General features: G+C 32.7%; 1 protein-coding gene across 5 annotated transcripts; it reads left to right on the top strand.

The window, feature by feature from the left end:
* The first annotated feature begins 112 nt into the window (after window positions 1–112).
* LOC130900386 (adenomatous polyposis coli homolog) lies at window positions 113–24,923 on the top strand. Of its 5 annotated transcripts, none has more exons than XM_057810940.1 (28): window positions 113–241; window positions 838–1,045; window positions 4,952–5,029; window positions 5,146–5,391; window positions 5,444–5,897; window positions 5,955–6,073; window positions 6,643–6,831; window positions 6,894–7,539; window positions 9,386–9,514; window positions 9,573–9,802; window positions 9,863–10,156; window positions 12,346–12,704; window positions 12,760–12,955; window positions 13,022–13,180; window positions 13,244–13,431; window positions 15,012–15,144; window positions 15,311–15,464; window positions 15,533–15,893; window positions 17,367–17,440; window positions 17,503–17,689; window positions 17,742–18,322; window positions 18,968–19,639; window positions 20,479–21,121; window positions 21,179–21,519; window positions 22,306–22,596; window positions 22,653–23,058; window positions 23,111–23,290; window positions 24,308–24,923. In XM_057810940.1, exons 2-28 carry the CDS (start codon window positions 854–856, stop codon window positions 24,405–24,407), a joined length of 7,602 nt encoding a protein of 2,533 aa, XP_057666923.1. In that variant the 5' UTR covers window positions 113–241; window positions 838–853; the 3' UTR covers window positions 24,408–24,923. The 5 variants fall into 5 exon arrangements, with proteins under 5 accessions (XP_057666923.1, XP_057666922.1, XP_057666921.1 ...); XM_057810939.1 differs by having other exon boundaries at window positions 17,500–17,689; XM_057810938.1 differs by having other exon boundaries at window positions 14,955–15,144.
* The last annotated feature ends 238 nt before the right edge of the window (window positions 24,924–25,161 follow it).

The following is a 25,161-nucleotide window of genomic DNA, read 5'->3' as shown; positions in this document are numbered from 1 at the left end:
TATAAATAAAATGAAATTTTTTTTTAAACTTTTAGCACTATATGTTCAATTTTTTTTCCGATTTTCAGTTAGTAGACCTCAGAATAATTATAATTCGTTCTGGTCATGCAGCTAACTTCAAACTGTTATTTTGACAAGTGACAAATGTCGCGTTGGGTAGAATTTGTGTTAAAGTGAAATATTTTTTAAAAATATTTAAACCAATTTTGCTCTACCTGGTTATTACTTATACAAAATCATGGTAAGATTTTTATTAAAATATACATGTTTTTTAATAATTCGTACAATTACAACTTCTTTTATAAAAAAATGGTGACAGCTCTTTCTAGTATATAAAAATATTTGGGAAGTATGAATCATTCGTAATAATTGTAATAATTATTAAATTAAAACAATTTCAAACACGATCTTCATATTAGTTGTTCATTAGAAGTATCAATTTTAATATTCTCCCCTAGCATAACAAAATACACACCCTCATATTTCGACTGTAAAATCAATAACGAGTTTCTATAATTTTTTATTTTCAATTTTTTTTTCTACCAAATAAAAAGTAGTTTAACGAGTATAATATGAGTATAATTCCATAATTAGGGTTGTATTACATATAAAAATGAAATTCATTATTTATTAAAGATTCTTTGAACGAGTTTAAAGATTTTTTGAAGCTTTTATCATAGTTTTATGAATAGACACTTTATACTATTAAGAAATGCTGTTGCCGGATTAGATTTATATTAAAAAAAATCCAAAATGGCTTCCAAAAGTACTCTCAATTCTATTTTGTGTTAGTAGCTATATAGATATTTGTTGGAACCATATTTAACATTGTTTCAGAATGTAGAGTTTGGTGATGTCGTTACCGGTGTCTCAGTATGAAGCCCTGCTGGCTGAGATGCGCGGTTTGAGGCGTAAAGCCCAGCGTGTCCAGCAAATGGCCAGACCTCTACTACAAGCTGGTTCTTCACCTTTATCAACATATTCACTGGATGGTGCTGTTGCTGCTGGATTCGGAGAGTTCAGATCAAGCAACGAACAGTTTTATGTGAGTACAACTGGACATTTTCAATTTCACTCAATTTTGTAACCTTTTTTCGTCATTACGAGGTGTGATTGAAAAATATAGTGAGTGAATTGTTGAAGCAGCTGTAAATTCCCAGGACAAAATTTCATATTTTTTGATGGAAAACTAATCTAAAGATCTTCAAAATTGAATATCTAGGTCATGGTTGTTGTTTTCTTCAATTGTTTCAACTGGTTCAATTCAGAAAAGTCTTTTTGTATATACGTTTTATTAACCAGATCTAGGACCATGCGACTTTTTCTCATTAAAAAAATTTGGTAAGGAAATTGAAAACCAATTTCTCGCGTTTAAAGGTCCTTCAGTAAAGGTCATGGTTATTGTTTCAACGTATTCGATTCAAAAAGTCTTTTTGTATGCCCATATACATTTTATTAAATAGATTTAGCACCATGCGACTTTTTACAATCGAAAAAATTTTGAAAGAAAATCCAAAACCAATTACTTACATCTAAAGGTCCTTCAGTAAAGGTTATGGTTATTGTTTGAAAGTATTCGATTCAAAAAGTATTTTTGTATGCCTATATACGTTTTATTAACCATTAAACATTTTAAAAGAAAATTGAAAACGAATTATTCGCATTCAAAGGTCCTTCAGTAAAGGTCATGGCTATTGTTTCAACATAGTCAATCAGGAAAGTCTTGCTGTTTGTCCATATACGTTTTATTAACCAAAAAATGCTAAAGGGAGTATATTTCGACATTAAAAAAGCCTTTACAGCCCCTAGTTATATACTTAACTTTGAAATTAGTATATTTTTAGAGATTAAGCGAATTTTATGTTATTTAATAAATTTTTAATCACATCTCGTATATCGAGAATCTTGATAAGAACGTTCACTCTTTAATTTTTTTTAATAAAATATACAAGTTAACAGGCGTAAAAATCTATTTTTATATATACTGCATAATGTGCCGCCTCGAACTTATGTTTATTTCCATTTTCTCTCAGCATATGTTCAATAATTACTACACATATACGCGCAGGCGTACATAACCTTGAATTCCTTATTATTAAGGGTTTATCTAAAATGGTAGAAGCCTAAATTGGTCAATGTCAACAACATTGACGTGCAATCAGAAGATGTACACCTTATTTGGATAGGAAGGAACCATTTCGAATTTACGGGGGCCCTTTCAATACTATTCATTAAAAAAATACTGAGATTTTTATTACTAAATATTTATTTCTCATTAACTTTAATTATATACAACAAATAAAAAATTCGAAACGGTTGACGTTTCCTACTTCGTCTGCTCTCGGTATGTCTCGTTATTAAATGACATTTCCAACGATCTTGCTATGATTACGTACGTCGTAAATATATCATTACTGGGAAAGATTTTCGTAAAATGATTATAATAGAGTTAATATCAAAAATAGACAGCTTGTTTAAGTGCTGATAGAGAGAGAAAGAACATCAGTTTACTACTATTTCGATTGGATCGGCATGACGTCGAAGATTCGAATGATAGAGTTGTAAGTCGATGCTCTTTCTCTCTCTTCCAATAGAACAATTCTACTCACATGCCACACAATCTCTATCGTTAATATAAACTATGAAAATTACTGTGACTGAGAGCCACTATGTACAAATTCATGTGTTTACTTCATTCAATTATAATTATTTTGACGCCATTTTACTAAAGCGGATATAACTTTCTCCAACTTTTTACTTCTTAGACCTTTTTATTATTTTTCTTGATAAATATTTTTGATTTTACGTCTCTTTTATAATAGAAAATTAGTTTCAAAAAAAGTTTCGACCTATTTCGATGTGAAAATGACAATTTCCCATCAAAGAAAAACTAACAACCCCATCTCATATTTTTTTATTTTGTATTTTTGTATTTAAACTGAATCAAGCTAAGACATGCGGTTGGTCACTGTCTTATTCAAAATGGTGGCACGAGGGTTTGAGTCATCTCGTAGAAATGGCGTGTTTTAAATCTATAAAAATGGTTGTGCACCGTCGAATTTTTTGATCGTCCTCGGTATGTTTCTAGATCGGTATGAGACTGCGCACATGTTTTCTATCCTGCATTGCGCTACATTTCACTTATGCTCTTTTCGGCATTTAAAGTCCAAGACGCCGTCGGAGTGACTGTTATGATATTGGCGGCTCCTACTATATCGATATACATAAATATCCGGGTGTCTTAAATAAGTTATTTTTATCGGAACTCCCCAAATATGTTTTACTAATAAATAAGTTTATGAAAATAGATCGAAGAGTGAGTGAGTGAAAAGTGTATTGAGACTAGTTTTTTCAAAATATTGTTATCATTTAATTGGTTAGTGAATTTAAATTAATAATAGTAATAATATAATGAAAAGTGTAGTGAAAAAGATAAATTTAGATACGAGGTATTTATATGTATAATTTTTTAAGTCTACAGAAGAAATGTAGTTATACGAGGGGTATTTCATAACTTATATATACGAGTTATTAGGGGCAGTGTAAATTATTTCTATTTTAAATGGCGGGTTAGTGATACTTCTTTTTAATAAATTTCATTTTTGTTATTAATTATTATAAAAACTAAACCTTTAATGAAATTTCATAGTTGTTCTATTCATTTAACGTGGGATAAAAATGATGAAAGTTTTGAATCTTCAGCTTTTTAAATATTGTATCAATTAAAGTATATTTACATAGTTTCGTATATACGAGGTGATGAATTTCAATTAGAGAATCTTTTCTTGATAAAAAAATGGAAATTTTACGCGCAGATTTCAGTCTATTCACAATTTCCAATAATAGGAAGTATAAAAACCAATAAAATGATATAAATACCATAAATACAAATAATATTCTGCTTCTTATCGTAATTTATTTCAATATTGTTATCTAATGTTGTCGTTTATAATATAAGGTGAGCCAAATTGAAAAAAAAAGTTTTTTATTGCTATTCCAATTTTTTTTACACAATTATCAACTTTCCGTAGTTTTTCACGCTTTTCCTCTGATTGCTCGTTATTTTAACTAGAAGAAATACCTACTAGCACATTTGTAACTTATTCGTGTTTTTTTTTTCTAATTCATCAAATTCGGTATCTTTGGACAACCCTTCGTATTCTATGTGTACAGCTTGCCAAAAGACCTTGATATTTGTGAGAATCTTGTCGAAAATAGGCCGAGGTTTGAGTTTTAGGTCATCCTCTTTCGTAATAATTGAATTATAAATATTTTTCGCGGTACGAGGATGTGTCAAAATGTTTGATACTGCTCTGGTAACATCTGTCGAAATTTGACTTCGTAAAAATTTTTTCTTTTGTTTTTGTACATATGTAGACCTGGATCCATGACAAATACCACAGCAATCAAAACGATGGATTTTTCGTAGTGATTTGGCTCCAAATAAGGACAGATTTAATGAAAATTTGAAAAAATGACAGTTTTCGTTTTCATCGTGGTTTTTAAAGCAAAACTACGTGAAATTAGCTTAGAATTGCTTCCTAGTCTCCGGATTTAATCCTCAGTAACTATTTTTTGTTTTTAAACTCAAAAACTAACTCGGGAGAAAGAAATTAGATTACAACGATAAAATTATCTCACAAACAAATTTTATTATATCGATATATATAATATTTTTTAAACCGAAAAAAATGAAAACACAAAGCTGAAAAGAAAAATTCAATGACATTTATATATTCCACGTAAAAATTTGGGCCTCCTAGTTTGAACAATATTTAAAAAATGTTTACCATAAATTTTTTATACAACATTTGATTATTGCTACAGTTTTTTTTGACTTAAACGTAAATATTTAACATCCAGTATGTCAACATTTACCTCCGTTTAATATTTAGGGAAAAGTACGACGTTTTGCTTAAATTATTAATAAAATAATAAATATTCATTGCAGAACGATGGGTCTTGTGAACCATTAGATTATACCATGGAATCTCTATTATTAGGAAGACATAATGGGACATCTACTAACGTTAGTATATTCACATAATTATATATTTTTTATTTAACATAACCTCAATCTTATGAACAACGACAAAACAAATATTAAAACTTGGAACTATTTTCGTAATATAAATTTGTCTTTAGTATGACCATGGTGCCTCTAGTAGCGTCGAGGGCGATACCACGTGTAGCGAAGACGAATACGGGGGGGCGACGAGAAGTAGTACTAAATTATCGGTTAGTAGTGAACCGACACCTGATACAAATCGAATCGGTGGCTTATACCATGGAACTTGGCCCGTAGAAAGAACTATGTGGAATTCGGAACCTACAAGTTTAGGAATAAAAGGGGACGATCGAAATTCTAGAAAAAACATTGGAAATCAAATGGTAAGTTGAAAAATGTTTAACCAAATGGTATAAATGAATGATTTTCTTTCAGGAAGTGAATAGTGTGATGAGTTTTGCTTCGAGCTCGGGTGGTGTACCATTAGACAGAGTTTTATGTAGTCCGGAAAGAAATAAATGGTCTTCCCAACAATTAGAAGCCAAAATGGATGTGGTACACAGCCTATTATCGATGTTAGGAGGCCAGGACCACGTCGACATGGGTGAAACGCTTTTAGCACTCAGTACTTGCCCCGAAAGTTGCCTAGCCATGAGACAATCGGGTTGTATCCCTTTATTGGTGCAGTTAGTGCAATCCGATAGGGACGGAGAGACTAGAACTAAAGCGGCACAAGCCCTACACAATTTAGTACATTCTCAACCCGATGAGAAGTTGAGGAAACGCGAGAGTAGAGTTTTGAAACTTCTCGATCACTGTAGAGCTTACACGGAAGCAATTAAAAACAATTTGGATTTCCAATTGATGGAAAATAGTTCGAATTCGGAAGGTATGGAGTTGATTTTCTGTTAGGTACATTAGAACTATTATAGATGTTGTTTTTTAGACGGCGATAGGCATCCTGTACAAACGGTAGCTCATCTTATGAAATTGTCATTCGACGAAGGACATAGACAGGCGATATGTCAGTTGGGAGGCATACATACGATAGCTACGTTAGTGGAGGTATGTAAATATTTGTTTTAATGTGTTGAAAATCGAGTATGTATCTGATATAAAAAAGGCTATAGAATTACGGTTGAAATAGTGCTTCAGTTGAATTATTCCTTTATTTCCAGTTCGTTTTGTATCTAAAGTCGATCAACTACCTTCTAAGAACCCCCCTGACGATTCTTTTATGTCTTAGTGTCCATTTTATTGAGATAACTCATTTTATTACCCATTTCACCTTTTTTTACTATTTATTCCCTTTTTTATATAATTTCTTTTTGAGGTGTACCTATTGCTTTTCTTTTTCCAGGTTTCCCAATTTCATATTGTTCAACTATCATTATGGGGGTGAATTGACCATTTTTTTTTGTTTTTGTGTCCTTTGAGTTGTTTAAGTACTTTTGAGTGCAGCTATCCATCTGATAGATATACAAATTCTGAACCACCCTGTATATTTTCGTTAACAAAAATTTTATATAAGCATCGTAATACTGTTTAGTATTGATACACCGACATAACAATTACACAGTTTGGTTTAAATTCGGCTCGAAGGACCAGAGCGTTGATGCAATAATCGGTTTTAGGTGGAGCACACGATGCACGGTAGCACGTCAAACGAATCGCACTGTATATTGATGCGTAGATACGCTTGCATGGCATTAACTAACCTCACTTTCGGCGACAGCGGTAACAAAGCCTTGTTGTGCTCTTTTAAGGAATTTATGCGTTCCTTGGTGGTACAACTTGAGAGTTCCAGCGACGAACTAAGACAGGTACGGTTCCAATATAAATTTTTTTCAATTATCATTCGTTTTAACTCACGATTTGTTTCTAGGTAACCGCCAGCGTGTTGAGGAATCTATCTTGGAGGGCCGATTCGACATCTAAGGAAATATTGAGGGAAGTCGGTTCAGTTGGGGGTTTAATGAGAGCCGCTATGGTGGATAACAAAGAAAACACCTTGAAATCCATCCTATCGGCATTGTGGAATCTATCGGCTCATTGTACGGAAAACAAATCTGAGATATGTTCGGTGAATAACGCCCTAGGGTTCTTGGTGGATCTCCTGACGTACAAAACCCCCACTAAATCGTTGGCGATTATAGAAAATTCCGGGGGGATATTGAGGAACATCTCGAGTCAGATAGCCGTCCGGGACGATTACAGGGAGATATTGCGTCGACATAATTGTTTGCAAATACTATTGGATCAGTTGAAGTCCCCCAGTTTGACGGTGGTTAGTAACGCTTGCGGAACGTTGTGGAATCTATCGGCGAAATGTCGGATCGATCAGGAGGCCTTGTGGCAGATGGGCGCTCCCGGTATGCTGAGATGTTTGAATCATTCCAAACATAAGATGATTGCGATGGGTTCGAGTGCTGCTTTGAAAAATCTGCTTAGCGCTAAACCACAACAGATGTTCCATCAGGAGTTGGACGCTACGGCTTTGACGTTAAATTTACCTGTTCTACCAACTTTAGGTGAAAATAACTATTTAGTCGAATTTGTTTTCAAAATAAAAAAAAAAGACTTTTGTCCTTTTTTTTTTGTATATTTGGAAAAGTCGAATTTGATTTATTCATAATAGATGAAAATTTGGTGGAAAATGAGTGAATATTGATAAAATATTGGAGTAGTAGGTAAAAAAGGTTATGTCGAAGGTATTTTTGAAGAAAATAAGATATCATGAAATTATTGCATGGAAATAGAAGAATATGTGAAAATATGTCAAAGGTAATTTTTTTAAATGTCGCAGAAACAGAACTTTCAGGCAAATTCTCAGAAATATCAAGGTAAAAAAGAATGTATTAATATGTCGCAGAAACAGAAAATTTAGACAAAATAGTGGAAATGTCAAGGTAAAAAAGAAGAATACTTATAAATGCCAGAAAAAAAGAATAATATATAAAAATATCACAAAAAAACAGAATATATGACAATGGAAAAGAATATTATTTAAATGTCGTGGAAATATCAAGGTAAAAAAGAAAAATGCACATAAATGTCACAGAAAAAAGAAGAATATATAAAAATTTCGGAGAAAAAAAAAAGAATATGAGAATTTTAGAGATTATTATTTGAATGTCACAGTATGGAAGAATTTAAGAAATTAACAAATTTAAACAAAAAGAATATTGAATGATGCCAAAGGAAATCGAAGAAGATATAGAGATATCGTATTGAAAAAGAAGAATATATGGAAGTTTTTAAGTAACAAAGAAGAATACACAGAAATATTGAAGTTAAAAAGGATAAGACACAGAAATGTCAATAGAAAAAGAAGACATGCAAAATATCACAGGAAAAGAAGAATATATGGAAATATCAAAGTAACAAAAGAGAATATATAGAATTGTCAAGGGAAAAATAAGAATACTAATGAATATAGCAGGAAACAGGAAGAATATATGAAAGTAACAAAGAATAATACACAGGAAAGTTGATGAAAAAATAATACATAGAAATAAAGCAGGAAAAAGAAGAATTTATGAAAATATCAAAGTAACAAAGGAGAATACATAGAAATGTCAAAGGAAAAAAAAGAATACACAGATGTTAAGCAGAAAAAAGAAGAATATGTGAAAATGAAGGGAAAACCATATTCAAAAAATGCCAGAAGAAAAGGAAGAAAAGAAAAAGTTCTATAAAAATCGAAGCAAAAAGAATTTAAACAAATTTTACGAAAGAAAATAATAATTTACAAAATAGGGAAAGAAACAAGAAGCAAAAATGAACTCGTGAATACGTTGGAGGAAAAAACAAGAAAGATTCTTAATGTCACAAAAATATAAATGGAGAAATTATAATTTCTGAAAATGTTGAAGGAAAATAAAGAAAAAGGGATAAGGAAAACACAAATTGAAAAGAAATAAGAAGAAAAGATGATTTCGGGAAATTAATAAAGAAAAAAGACAATTGATAAAAATATTACCACAAGAAAGAAGAATATATAAAAATGAAACAGGAAAATAAGAAGAAAGTAAATAACAGGAGGAAAGAATTGATAAAAATGATGAAGAATAAGAAGAATGAATTTAATCTACACTTATAAAAAGAAGAGAAATAGGAAGAAGAAATAATAAATATGTCATAAGAATAGATAACTGGCAGTGATAGAAAGAACTTGCGAAAATTCTAGAAAAGCACAAAGAAAGTTTGAATATTAATATAGGCAATTGAGTAACTCATACGAAATCATTATACCGAATATACAGGGTATTAGAGAAAAGTTTCAACAATAAAAATTCAATTCAATTTGATTGAAACAAAAATTCAATCTGTCACTAAGTTTGGCATATTTTCTGTAAAATAATCTCATTATTTCAGGTGCCAGGAAACAAAAGGCACTAATGCAAGACTTGGACTCGAATCTAACTGAAACATACGAAAACATCGAAAAAGAATCGCCTATAAACAAGGAACCTATAAGGAAAACCGAAATACAAAATTTAAGCAGTAAGTTAAATCAATAATGTAAAATTTTTTAGGTTATATCATCATTTTTTTTTTTTAGATAATTTTTCGAGTCTCAACTTGAATGAACCGTCGACTTCGAATTTTCCCACCGATCCTCGATTGACGCCCCGTTTACCGCCGAGCTGCGGTAGCTCGAGTTTATCGTACAAACGACAGAATTGTACGTTCATACCGGTCAGAAACAAATTTTCCGATTGCGGTTACGACGACGAAATCGACGTATCCGATCAACCGATAGATTATAGCAAAAAATACTCGGAAACCAAGGTGAAAAAAATAAAAATTTCCGCTTCGAATAACGGAAATTAAACGGTATTGTTGTTTCAGGTAGCGAATACGGATAATCAGGATACCTCGTCGCAGGAAAAGAATTTCGGTATGTACGCCGAAACGGATCTGGATCAACCGACGGATTATTCGTTGCGTTACGCCGAAGATGATTCCGATGAAGAGATAACGAAAAACGAGGATACTTTGAAAACTTATTGTACGGAAGATACTCCGTACGAGACGCCTTTTAATTTTTCGACGGCGACTTCCATGTCAGATTTGAGGATTGACGATAAACAAGTCATTGATAATGATAAACTCAAAGAAAGGGAAACGAAAGCTAGTAAAAAGGTAAGTTGACTCCGAAATTGTGGTGTTAGAAGAACCAAATGTCTATCGTAGAAGAATTCACGAAACGACCAAAATTATGCTATCGAGAAGAAAAATTCGTGAACGTGTTGCTGGAAAAGAAGGATTATTGAAAAAAATCGAGAAAGAGAAGAAGAATTTATAAAAATGTCTGTCAAGTACAAAGAATTCTTGAAAACATCGAGGAAAAGAAAAATAATTCTTAGAAACGGCCAGGATAAGAAGAATTCACGGAAAAGTCAAAATTATGGTACCAAGAAAAAGAAAAATTCGTGACGTGTCGCTGAAAAAAAAGAATTATTGAAAAAAGTCAAGAAAGAGAAGAATTCATAAAAATGTCAAGTACTTAGAATTGATATAACATGAGAGAAAAGAAAAAAAATTCATAGAAACATCCAGGATGAGAATTCATGAAACAGTCACAGAAAAAGAGGAATAAATGAAATATGTCGAGAAGAGGAAAAGAATTGATGAAAGAGCATAAATCATGCCACCAAGAAGAAGAATTAGTGTAAATTTTACAGGAAAAGATGAAGAATGTAGTAAAATGCTCATAAGAATTAATGAAAGCATAAAAAAAAGATTTTATGAAAACGCCAAAAAAAGAAAAGATAAATTTATGGAAAAAAAGAAGAATTTGTGAAAATGAGAAATTCATGGAAATATTAGACAAAAGGAGCAAAGTTTGTGATTAAGAAAAATGAAAAAAACGTCAAAGTAAAAGAAGAGGAATTTATGATAAAGCCAAAGCTATGCTACCAAGAAGAAGAATTAGTTGACATGTCAGGGAAAATGAAAATGTAGAAATTAAAAAAGAATTCGTAAAAGTGTTGGAGGAAAGAAAGAGATTTTATGAAAATATCAAGAAAAAGGAGAAGACATCACGAAAAGGTGAAAATTATGCTACAAAGGAAAAGAAATTATAAATACGTCATGGAAAAAGAAGAAAAATGAAAAAAGTAGAAAGTCATAAAAATGTCGAAAAAGAGAACCAAAATTAATGAAACTGTATGTCAAATAAGAAGAATTTATTTAGAAATATTTCGGAGAAAAGAAGAAAAATTAATAATAAAGCGAAAATTCTGTTACAAAGAAAAAGATTTCGTGAAAATATCAAGAGGAAAAATGAAGAATTTGTGAAAACATCAGAGAAACGAAGAAAAAAGGATTTCATGAAAATTTTGAGGTAATGAAAAAGAATTCACAAAAAAGTCAAAATTATGTCACAAAGTAGAATAAGACATCCGAAAAATGAGAAGATTTTACGAAAATGTTCCAGTAAAAGAAGAATATATAAAAATATTGGTGGATTGGGAAGAAAAGATCATTTCTTGCAAATGTCACAGGAAGATAGAAAAATTTAATAAATTTGAAGTAAAATAGAAAAATTCATGGCATAGTGAGAATTCGAGAATAAAACAAGATTTAATGGAAATGTCATAATAAAAAAGAAAAATTCACAAATAAACTAGAAGGAAAAACAAGAATTCACAAAAATTTGACAAGAGGAAGAAAGGAGATTCATTCAAATGTGGAAGGAATGGAAATAGAAGACTTGGAATGAAAATGTCATAGTAAACAAGAAGGAAAATATTGTTGGAAAGGAATGGGGGGAGAGAACATTTGTTGGAATTGTCATTGTAAAAAAGAATAATTTATTGAAAATTAATAAAAATGTTCCAGGAAATAAGAATGACTCATTCAGATGTGAAAATAATGAAAAGAATAGAAGATTTAATGGAAATGTATCAAAAAAAGAGGAGAATTTATAAAAACATCAAGAGATTTTAAGGAAAATATATGAGGAAATATTAAAGGATGTTGAAGTAATAAGAAGAAATCACGTGATTGTTACAAGAGAAATGAAGCATGATTCAGAAAAATGCTTCTTTGAAGAAGATTAAATGTTATAGGAAAGGGAAAATGAAGACTTTGTAATTTTCACAGGTTAAATGAAAAATATTGGATGGCACGAAGATAAACTCAGAGGTAAAAAGAAGAATTTGTCAAAATGTGTTGAAAAGAAGAAAAAATACAGAGAACTATCATACCGTATGTCACAAAAGTATACTTAACACTGTATAATATTTGTTAATAGTAAAATCCTTTGAACTCTAAAGTACCCTCAACAAAATTTCCCAAAAACATAAAATTTTTTTATACTTTTCCAGATAAGCGAAAGCCCCGAAGAAAAAGAACGTTGCAGCACCGAAGACATATCCGATTTGAACAAACTCTCCGATAAAATACCGAAATCCGAACTCAGTTCCGGCCTAATGTCACCGGAAAAACCGATAAATTACGCTGAAGAAGGCACCCCCGGATATTTTTCCAGAGTAAGCAGCTTCGGTTCACTAACATCCATACCTGCTAACGAAACCATCAAAGGACGCAAACAATCGACCGCAAATACCGAAACCACAACCAAACCAGAGGAAAAAGTATCACCAAAACCACCAACTGAAGGTAAAGCCGTCAAATTCGAGAGGGTGGTTAATTACGCCGAAGAAACACCACTAATGTTTTCCAGGTATTAAAAAAACAAAAAAAAAACGTAAAAAAATTGTTACTAAAATTATTTACAGATCTAGTTCGTTAGCATCTTTGGATAGCATCGAACAGCATTCCATACACGACGACAGAAGTTCGGTGGTATCTGATTTCAGTCGGTTGACCAGCGGTATAGTTTCCCCCAGTGAATTACCGGATTCTCCCACACAAACCGTACCCCCGAGTCCTAAACCGAGAAATACGTCACTGGAATTCCCGTCCGGTTCGAAAGTAAATAAAAAAAAACAATCCAACCGGAAGCTTATGAATAATTCTTTTTTTTTTAATTTGTTTTAGGTTAGAATGGAAGGGAAAGTTGGTAGAACTTCGTTAAAACCGAGCGTTTTCGAAGACAACACCACGAAATTTAAAGAAGAAAGCACCCCTATACAATTTTCCACTGCCACGAGTTTGAGCAGTTTGACAATTGATGATCACGAAGAAAATTGCGAACAGGTATTCTGAATCCTTATTTTTTTAATTTTTGCCGGTTGTGTGAAATGGGATTTCTGTTATTAGGCAAATGGGAGTAGGAAAGAAGAAGACGCGATCGATGTATCTGAGAAAGTAGAAAATGAAGAAGCGGAAAAAAAGGATGAGGAAAAGGAAACTACTCCGTCGGATACTAATGATGAATTTGTCGTTGAATCTGATGTTGATGAAGATATGTTGGCGGATTGTATTAGTATCGGGATGCAAAATAGCAGGTGATGATCTAGTTTGATTAATTTTTTTGTTCTCTTATTTAAAATTCCTATTTCTTGTCAAGTTAGCACTAATTTTGTTCCCTTCATATATCTGGCTACTTTTCTTTGCTTCTTCTTACTTAGAATTGCCTTTATCTTCCAATTGAGATCATTTGTAATCTTTTCTTGTATTAAACCACTTTTTTTGTTTTTTATTGAGGTTTACTTTAGCCCTTTTCTAGTTGCTTATCTTTTTTAATTGAAATTGACTTATCTTCAAAATTAGATCATTTTTGGATCTTTTCTTGTTTTAAGCCACTTTTTTTGTTTTTTATTCATTTAAATTAGTTCTATTGTTATAATTGTTTCCAGCTGCTTTTCTTCCCTTCTTTTTTACTTAAATTTGATTTATCTTCAAAATTAGATCAATTTTAGCCGTTTTCTTGTTTTAAGCCACGTTTTTTTGTTTTTCATTCATTGAAATTGCTTCTATTAATATAATTGAGGATTACCTTGACCCTTGATTGTTTCCGGCTACTTTTTTTCTCTCTTTTTACTTAAAATTGACTTTTTTAACATCTACTTTGTCCTCTTCTTGTTTCCAACCACTTCTTTTTGCTTCTTCTTATTTAAATTTTAGTTTCTAATCAAACTAATACCGACATTTGTCTCTTCTGCGCCTATTATCAATCAAAATTCATGTTTTTACAAAAATTATGATTGGTTTTGGCGTTTTTGGTATTTTCGATCATCTTTCTCCTCTTCTCGATTAAAATTGATTTTTTCTTCTCAATTAGGATCTACCTCTACCCTTTTTGTTTATAGCCACCTTTCTGCACTTATTATGAATTGAATTTTAGGTTTTTCAAAAATTAGGTGTAGCTTTAGTCTTTTTGGTATTTTTAGTCACCTTTCATCTCTTTTTTATTAAAATTAACATTTTTGTCAAAATTAAATTGAGTCTTTTTTGTTTACAACCACATTCCTCGACTTCTTAATTCAAATCGATTTTTCTTTCAAAATTAGGATTTTTTTTAGCTTTTTTGTATTCTAAACCACTTTTCTTCTCTTCTTTCCAATTAAAATTTTCTGTTTCATGCTACCTTTATGCAATATTTATCAATCTAAATTTATGTTTTCCTCAAAATAAGGATCAGCATTAGCCCCTTGTGTGTTTCCAGTAACCTTTCTGGACTGCTTGATGAAAATCGACCATTTTCTCAAAATTATGATCAAACTTGGCCCTTTTATGATTTCAGTCATCTTTCTTGACCTCTCCTTGACTTTTTTTTTCAAAATTAGGATCGGCTTTGACCCTTTTTTGTTTCTAGCCGCCTTTCTTGACTTATTCTCGATAAAATTGACTTTTTTCTCAAAATTATCATAGGCATTGACCTTTTTGTATTTCCATCCTTATTTCCTACCTTCTTCCGGTAATAATTCCATTTTTAGACCATTTTATTTGCCAATTTCACTTTATACATTCGATTTTAATATATTTCTTTGTATTTCGTTTTATCCTATAAATATTTGATCATCTTCAGGCACAGCGAATCAAAATCGATACTGACATCAACTCCAACTAAATTACCCGTTTCTAGCTTCAAGTATACACCTAAAGGAACCACTAACAGCGGTATTCCAACACCAAGATCAAGTCAGAGATTAAATGTGCATACAAATCAGTTAAAATCATCAGAATTCGATAACAATGTCAACGTTACTATCAATCAGGTAAATTTATTAATTTTTTTTCCTAAAAACATTCAAAATTCTGTTTCTATTAAATTTTTAGCTCCAATTTTCTTCTTTATCTTCATATATAAGACCATATTGATCTGATTACAACTTTCTTTACATACCGATTTGATTTTTTTTTAATAGTATAATTTTTTTGTAGGTAGACACTATACGGACGTATTGCACCGAAGATACCCCAGTCAGATTAAGTAACGCAGCTTCAAATTCCGATTTAAGTCTATTATCAACATGCAACGACAAAGAAAGTTCCAGAAAAGGAGATTATCTATCGGACGACAGTAGCAATTTATCGGGTGGGTATTAGATGAAAAAAAAACATTTCAATCGACCCTCGTATATAAATTTTCTTTTGTATCGATAGGTGAAAACGACAACATCCTCGCCGAATGCATCCAATCGGGTATGCCGAAAGCGAAAAAGGACGCCAAACAACTACCGTCAAATAGTAAGTCGCCTCGACGGAATAGTCCTTCGGCGGTCGTCGGTACGTCGTCGACGAAATATCCTCCCGTCGACTCGATCATTGGTAATACGAGAAAAAGCGAAGCCCCGAAAGTTCGTCAGTCGGATTTAAATAGAAGAGATAATTCGTTGTCGGTTTATTCGAACGCAGGTCGCGACGAATTGGAAAATTACGCCGTGGAAAATAGTCCTTGTCATTTTTCGTTGAGGAGCAGTTTGAGTGATTTGACCGTCGACGGTAGTGTGGCAGCTTTGAAGAGGTCAGTTTTTATATTGTTTAGATTTTTTTTATATTATATCGAGTTTTTTTTTTTAATATTTGATCAGTCATTTTGTTTCCCTGCTGCTTTTATGACCAATCTGAGGACCTTGAATCCTCTCAATAGTTTTAGAACAGTTCCGTAACATTTGAGAAACTCTAGAATATTTTCGACCAGTCCTGGAATATTTTAAGAGTACTTAAACATTTTAGAACAGTTATAGAAGCTCTAGAACATTTTAGACTAGTTCTGGAACATTTTGGAAGCTCTAGAACATTTTATACTAGCTCTGGAACATTTTAGAACAATTTTGGGATATTTTATAAGTTCTGTAGTATTTTTAACCAGTTCTAAAGTATTTCAAAACAGTTTTGTAACATTTTAGAACAATTCGAAAAATTTTTATAATAGTGTTGGTATATTTTACAACTTTTTGTAACATTTTAGATCAGTTTTGGAACATATTTGAACAATTTTTAACTATTTTAGTTCTCAAACAATGTAGAACAATTCAGGAACATTTTAGAACAGTTTTAAACTATTTCAAAAGTTTTAGCAAACATTTTAGACCATAACTGGAACATATTTGAACTATTTTAGAAGTTCTGGTACATTTTAGAACAGATTTGTTATATTTTAGAAATTTTGTAACATTTTAGAACAGTTTTGTTATATTTTGGACAAGTGCTGGAACATTTTAAGCCAATTTTGGTAGATTTCACAAGTTTTGTGTCATTTCAGACCAGTTCTAAAACGTATTAGACCAATATTGAACTATTTCAGAAGCTATGAAACATTTTAGATCAGTTCTGGAACATAGAAACATTTAAAAAAGAGTTTTGGAATATTTCAGAAGTTCTGTAGCATTTTATATGTTCTGGAGCATTGTAGAATATTTCTGAAACATTTTAGACTCTTTTAAATTAGAATACATTCCAGTTGTTTTTACTTTATCAACATGTTCCCATGCTAGAAGCGAATCTTGTGTAGTAGCTGTTTAATACTAATAGCTGTACATCACAGTGACATAAAATATAATCCTCACTTTTCTCATCCTATATTAGGACGCTTCTATCAACTCTATTAATAACTAATCTCCTGAGAACACATCCGAAACGTGTTTGACTTATTAGCACACATCAAAAAAGTCTAATTGATGATTTGACTTGTTAGTACACACTCAAAATGTTTATTCCAGTTCTCCAATTCTTTTTATGAAATTTATTATCTGAGTGTCTTGCTCAATAGTGACGCTGACAGATTATACCAAAAAAATCCTCTTCATTTTTGTTTATCTTCACGATGTTATCGTTTTAATCTAATTTCAATATTTAAACAACATAAAATTTAAATATTGTACATTTTCGAAATTTTATCTTGATTTATTACCTACAAACTTGACGTTGAGTGGTTAGATAAAATTTTTGAATGAAATCATTCAATGTATCATTTAAAAACAAAACTTTATTACAGGAATGTTACTAACAACAACACTGAATGCCCGTCTAATAAATCCGAAGCACCCCATAGCTCCCATAACCAAACAAGTAAGTATACAACCGAGACTAACGCTAACCATACGTTAAATTATTCGTTATAATTCCAGCAGTCAATAAAACCGATCAAAATATCAACGTTAAACAGGAATCTAGAAGAGAATCCTTGTCATCGATCAGCGTAGAATCCTTAGGATCGCTAGAAGCCGAACAAGCCTTATTAGAACAATGCATTTCGTCCGGAATGCCTAAAAGCAACCCCGGAAGTAGATCGAAACCTCTAGATATACCGATAACGAGGTAAATATAATAATTTATCGATAAAACAATGTGGTTTAATTAAATTTTGTAGGTTAACTTCTCCGCCGCTAGCAGCATCTACCAGTCCGGATCCGAATCCAAAAAACGTGAGTGCTGCGTCTGTTGCCGGGAACACCAATTGCAGCTACAACGAACCTCCTCCCGAAAACCGATCCAACGCGGTAGCAGACGTAGAAAAAAATCAAAACGAGATAGAGGAGAACGATCGACGTCGAGAGGCGCGAGAGAAAATAGAGATCCCAATAAGGAACAACCTCACAGATACATCACCGGACAAATGCTCGCCTTCAGAAGAGACCTTATCCCCAGACGGGACGAGGAGTGGATCTAGAGACTCGTTACATAAAATATTGGATGTCATAGAAGACAGATTGATACGTAGCTGCGAAGATTCCAAAGTAGTCGACAATCGGATGCTAGATCCGGACGCGATGATCGAATCTCTAGATCGGTTTACCGCCGAATTAATGTCCCAAGCTAGTCATTTGAATAATTATAAAGTTTCCACTGGGGATAATACTTGGAATGAAGAAATTTCCCCAAACGACGTTACTTTTCCTAGTATATCAGGCAGTGCACCGAACGTTATCACTTTTAGTAACGAAGAAGAAGGTGAGTATAACAAAAAATCCGACTCGAAGGACCTTATTCTCAACACAAGAAGTTAACGAAAGTATTCACCAATCTCTTATAACCTTGTTATAACCTGTCAAAAAGTTTGTTCCACAGATTGACTTGTCCTTTATTGAACTATTTGACTCGTTAGCACACATCCAAAACGTGTATTCGACGATTTGACTTTCTAGAACCTATCTGAAACATGTAATGGCTTGTTAGGACCCGTCCAAAACGTTTATTCGACAGTTTTATTTGTTAGAAAACATCCTAAGTGATACAGGTTGTGTTTCTCATATTTCTCCATTCTCCATTAACGTCTAATGTCCTATCATTTGACTTGTTAGTACACATCCTAAACGTGCATTGAACCATTTGCTTTGTTAGAACACATCCAAAACGTTTGTCCAACAATTTTACTTGTAAGCTCACAACCGAAACTTTATTTCAAGTATTTGACTTGCTAGAACACATCCAAAACGTTTATCCAACAATTTGACTTGTTAGAACACTACCTATACTTCATTTCAAGTATTTGACTTATCGGAACACATCCAAACATGTTTTCCCACATTTCTAATTCTTCTTCAGCTTTATTCTTCTTATGAAATGTATTATCTGACTTTTTGTATATTTTTTTAGATTTAAAAGAAGAAGTTGTCGATCCTACTAACGATTTTACATCATTGGATACTTCCACGATGACCGACAGTACTTTGATAGCTATAGAAGCCGGTAAAATAGCGACGGTTTTTAAAAACGAGGCGGATATGTCGATTAGTGCCGCGTCGTTGGAATTAGACCACGTCCAACCGCCTTCACAGATGAATTCGTTGACAAACAGCGCCGTGGGATTACCGAAAAGTCCTAAATTACCTAGAAGAAAAAAATCCTTACCGATCGGTTTGATGGTTAGACGCGCTCTGAATAATTCTCTAAATAACGGCTCGAGTTTGGAGAGTCTTTCTAATTTGGATCACGTGAATCCTCCGTCGGATTTACTCGACGATATGGAAGGTAGTACGACGAGCGTCGCCAGTTTGCCGATCGATAATAAAATCGATTTTATCATCGACGGTCCAATTAACGATCGACGTACCATATTCGATTCGAGGCAACCTTTCAGCGAATTGGAACACATCAATCCGCCGTCGTTGTTTAACGAAATTACGGATTTCTGTAATTCTTTAGCCGACGTACCTACAGAGGGCATCGGTAGCGAAACGGAAATATTCGAAGATTGCTTTAGTCAAGTAGTCGATCGGACGGACGATACAATCGCCGAAGATATACCGGACGGAGTTTCTGAATCTAGTGAGTTTTACTTGAAAAATTCTTTGTGTTTATTGACGTGTTTGTGTTGTTCTCACTATAATTTGGGGTTATTTAGAACCATTTGTACTCATTACACTTTTCTCAATATCATAAATAATCATTTGAAACCAATAATTTATTTTGGAGTTTAATACAACAATATATTTTCTCGTTGTGACCTAGAACATAATTTATTGAGTTGATATTTTCAAGCATGGACACATCCAGGGTTTATTATCAATCATTTAATTTGTTATACCATATCCAGAGTTCGTTTTAACTATTCCAAAGTTTCTTTTCGGTTATATGGTTTATTAGATAATATAAAGCTCGTTGAACACATCCAGAGCTTCTAACTTGATAAAACACATCCAAAAACGGTTTTCAATCATTCTGACGTGTTTAAACACGTCCAGAGTTAATTTTAAATCGTTTAAATTGGCTAGAGTTATATTTACATTATATGACTTGTTAGCCTACATCTAAATCGTGCTTTCAACCGTTGTTGACTTGTTCGAACACACAAACCAGTGCATTTATTCGTTTAACTTGTTCGCATACATCCAAATCGTACTTTTAACGCTTGTTCGAATACATCCAAAATAAGTTTCTATTGGGAAATATCCAGAATTCGTTTTAAATCATTTGACTGTTTTGGCACACATCAAGAGGTAGAAGGGAAGCATTTGACTTTTTTGTTGCTAACCAGAGTTTGTTTTGGTTCGTTTTTTTAGTTTGCACACATCAAGATTTTGTTTTATTCATTTAGAAGTTATTTTAAATCGTTTGACTTGTTAGAACACATTCGAAGTTTATTTATTTGTATTAAAACTTTCCAGTTATGGAAACCGCATTGGACAACGATGACGACGATACGACCATATTTTCAGACGCGAAAAGTAGCATGGAGTCGACTCCGAAAAAGATAAAGAGTCTCAGTAAATCGATGACTACGAAACAGAGGAGGAATCAAGCTAGAGACCGTTACAAAACGTACACAATAGCAGCTGAGATGGTTATGCGCGAAGAAATCGACAAACAAAACGAAGTTAGCGAAGATTTCAAAACTGCCGATTTCGATAGCGGTGTAGCAGACGCCGATAGTACGACTAGCAGTTATCTTGAATCGTCTATCGGCAAAGAAAAATTAACGCCGAAAGAAAGAAGGCGAATGGATAGATCCCGCTTCGAAACACAAATATTGGATCGAGCCATAACAGATGTACTCCAACAACCAGTGATAACTTCTACTTCTCCTCAAACGTCTAATTCCAATAGTTGTTCTTCCTCTCCAGCTCAAAGTCCCGCCAGGACTAAATTGAGCATCAGGAGAAGTTTTATGCAAAAAAGACTGGAAAATAAGGAACGGTTCAGGACGAGGACCATCAGCGAATCCAGTTTTTCTCCAGAAGTATCGTCCGCTTCGCCACCTTTGAACGGCGAAACGGAAGTACAGATGCATCTACAGAAAGAAGCTAATCGGTTAGTCACACCATTATATAATATTCTAATGGAGTTTTTAATTCTTTTTTTTTTTAGGGTATTAAAAACTCTTCGGGACACCAAAACTCAAGACGAACTACTAGATTGCGAGACGTTGAGTTTGGTGAGCAACGACGACGATTCCGAGTACAATTCTGGAGGTTCTGCGAATTACAGAACGTATCACAAGAGTTGGGGATTGAAGAAAAACGTTCCGGTTATTGCGAACGATAAGGAGATCCGACAGTCGAACTCGAGTCCATTCGTCGAGGAATATTGTTCCGATAAAGAGAAAAGTGATGAGGGTGAACAAAAAGGGAAACCGAAAATCGTTAAACCCGACGATAAAGATTCTACAGAGGATAATGTTATCGAAGAACAACCTAAAAGTATTAGAGGTAAGTTTTTTTTTTATTTATAATTAAACAACATTCATTGTCAATTATTTTCTCGATTAAACTCTACCAGCTAAAGTGAAAAATATTTTGATCCGCTTTTTTCAGTTTTTTCATATATATGCCCTTTTTTTCAAGCATCTGCTTTATTGGCGCACGTCCCATACTTTTTTCATGCATTTGACTTGTTCGAACACATCCAAATAATTTTTTTAAATATTTTTCTTGTTGGCACACATTCAGAATCCGTTTTCAACTATTTGACTTATTTGGACACATCCAGGACAAGTTTTTGAACATTTGACGTGTTGGCACAAATCTAGAATTCGTTTTACATTGTTCGAACAAGTCCAGAATTTGCTTTTTGAGTATTTGAGTTGTTTGTTTACAACAATAACTTGTTTTTTAATCATTTGCCTTGTTCGAATACATCGAAAATGTGTTTTCAACATATTGACTGCTGGTACACAACCAGAACTTGTACTTTTTTATTGCCCTTATTTTCACACATCCGCTTTGTCTTCATTAATTAATTGAATTGTTTAGCCTTTTGATGTTTTCAGCCACATTTCTAACCTAAAATTGACTTTATTTTGAACATAGGGTCCAGCTTAGCCCGTTTTTTACTTTCTGGCTTCTCTTGCTTCTGATTTACAATTTATCATATTTTCCATATTCATTTGTTTCTAATTTTGAATGGAACAAATACAAAACTTATTTCTAAATATTTAACTTGCTGGGACACACAAATAATTTCGATTAATTGATTATTTATTTATTCACTTGCAGGTCGTAGGAAACCGCTTTATTCGAAAACCGGAACCGGTACAACACCGAGAAGCATCAAACCAGTGAAAACGGTAACTTCTAACTTGGTAAAAAACGTTACCTCGACCCTCAAATTCGGTGCATCCTTAAAAACAGTCGTGGATAAACCGAATAAAAAAGGCGTGATACAAAGTAGGACATCAAGTGGATATGGTTCTGTATCTCCCAAAACGAGTCCTTCCAGAACACCGACCAGTTCTAAAAGTAGCCCGAAACATGTGACATCAAAAACTAATCCGAATTCTTCCAAAGGTAATTTTATTTTCGGTTTTGAGTGTTTTATTTTTGTCATTTGATACTTTTTGTAGGAACCCCACCGTTGGATCGTCAAGGTACGTTCACCAAAGACGAACAAAGTCCCAACAGTACAGTTTCTTCGACACAAAATAAATCGACCAGTAGAATACCGATGGTATCAAAGATTCCATCGTTTACATCTAAAATAGCTTCAAAAATTGCTACACCTTCCCCAGTTTCTAAAATACCCGGTAAACCGCCGGTCAATACGCCCAGAAACGGTTTCGTTAAATCTGCCAGTTCCGATAGAGCCAACAGGAACCCCAAAATATACAATAGATCAACAAGCGCCGACAGTAGAGAACCTGTCGTTAGAAAAATTCAATCCAGCCCCTCCACTCAAAGTTTGAAAGGTGACGGAAGGTCACAACAAAACGTCACTCTTAAGAAATCTTCTATACCGAGCCTTACACAAAGGTAATGTAAATTAGATATTCTTTTTCGCTCCTTATTATTATTTTTTTTTTAGGTCGAGCAGTAATAACAATTTGAATTCGAGCGGAAGTTCCGGTAGTGCCAAGAAGCAAGTGACCAGTAAAATTGCTAGTTTATGGAAAAAAATCGAAGATAGCAAAAAGAAAGTTCAAAAACCTGATACTCGCGTGTGGATACATGCTGAAAATGAACCTGAACCACCACGTTTGATTAGGTAAGTAAACAAAAATTTGAATTATTGTTTACTTTGTAATAGGGGGACCCAATGATAACTGGAATATAATAATTTCAACAGTTAGGTGTAACATTTTGTTTTGTACTCATTAAAAATGCTGGTTAAACTGATTTAATGTAGGAAAATAGCTTATTAAGGAAAAAACGGACAGAAGACTGATTCTGAGCCTATCCAGAATTTGTTTCAAAACATACTGAGCTTATTTTTGAACATTTAATTTATTTATAACATTCATCAATTGTTTTCAAGTATTTGACACCCCAAAATCGATTTCAATTATTTGGCTTATTGGTACATACCATGAACAATTTGAGGCACACATCCATAAATGATTTTTAAGTATTTTACTTGTTTGCACATATCTGGGGCTCCTTTATTGAGATTTTATTCAATTTTTTGCTTCTAGATTCTTTTATATGTTTTTTTGGTAAAAAGTTTTGGCTTTAGGTCTTTTGTGATAAAGAATTAGTTTAAAAACAAATATAAATGAAATTTTTCGGCCTATTTCGGTCTTTATCAAATTATGACTTATCAGCACACATCCATTAAATTGTTTTTCAAGCATTTGAATTGCTGGAACACATCCCAAACTTGATTTTATATTTATTTGACTTGTTTGCATACGTCCAAAACTTGATGTAAACGCATTTAGTTAGATATTTCAATATACAAACAGGAAACTTATTCCATCATAATAACAATATATTTGCATACACACACTGTCCAATAGTTTTTGTGCCAAAAATAGAATGATTACACTACTCGATACACATAACATTGACAGAATAGAAAAAATAAAAACAAGAGAAACTGACCATCTCTACAGATGAATATGAATTGAACAGTAGAAGCAACAGTGAGATAAACATATTCGTCCTAGTGGAGGGTGTTTCAAAGGGAATAAAATTATTTCTTTACATAACTTCGGTTATTTTATTGGGTCCTCTCTCATATGAATTGTCGGAGATATTTAGCCTATTTGCTTATTTATTTTAGAAGCAATACTTTCGACAACAAAGACAGTGTAGGATTGAAACCACACAATGAAAATAACATTGCGAGGCTAGATGATAATGTTACGACTGATAGTTTTTAATTTTCTGTATATTTATAGGGCATTTTATGTTTTAGTATTCTGTTTTTAGTGAAAGTGTTTGTCTATTGTAAACGATATCGCGTTCTAAATTGAAATTAACTTTAGAATGTGACGCCGTGTATTTGTAATTTTTGTATTTTGAATCTAGTATTATATTATATAAAACTAACCTATTTTTCCAGATGCTCCATATAATGTTGTTATTTTATATTCGATGTATGTGTAACAGTGGAATTTTTCGTTTTTTTTTCTTTTCCTTTGTTTGAATGTATGTGTCTAGTCGCAGTTATTGGATAAGACTGTATTGTATTTATTAATTCCGTGATAATTTAGCATAATTTGTATATAGGAAATACTTGAAAGGATAGTAATTAGGACATAGTTTTATAATATTTGTATTTTGATTTATTGAAAATTGGCGAGCAAGCGACCGCAGTAACTCCCATTACAGGCTGTTTTTCTCTTTTGTATTAGAATTAAATGAATTCATTTGTAATAATAAATATATTATGCTTCTGTTTCATTTACTTTTATCATCCTATTGAACAAACTTACCCTTAGTTAAATGAGTTAAAAATTGTTTGCAAACACCCATAAATAATAGCGAAACTTCATAAAGTTAGTCTTTTGTCAACAGATAGCGCCATCAATATTTATTAAAATTCGGTTACTGAACAAAAGATGGCGCCACTAGTGTTTATAGTTCGAGTGTATCTCAGAAAGGGGCACAAAAATCGAATTTTTAGTTTAGTTC

This window comes from Diorhabda carinulata, chromosome X, assembly GCF_026250575.1.
Source record: "Diorhabda carinulata isolate Delta chromosome X, icDioCari1.1, whole genome shotgun sequence".
In the NCBI taxonomy this organism is placed as follows: Eukaryota; Metazoa; Arthropoda; class Insecta; order Coleoptera; family Chrysomelidae; genus Diorhabda; species Diorhabda carinulata.
This window is presented reverse-complemented; position numbering and strand designations above follow the sequence as displayed.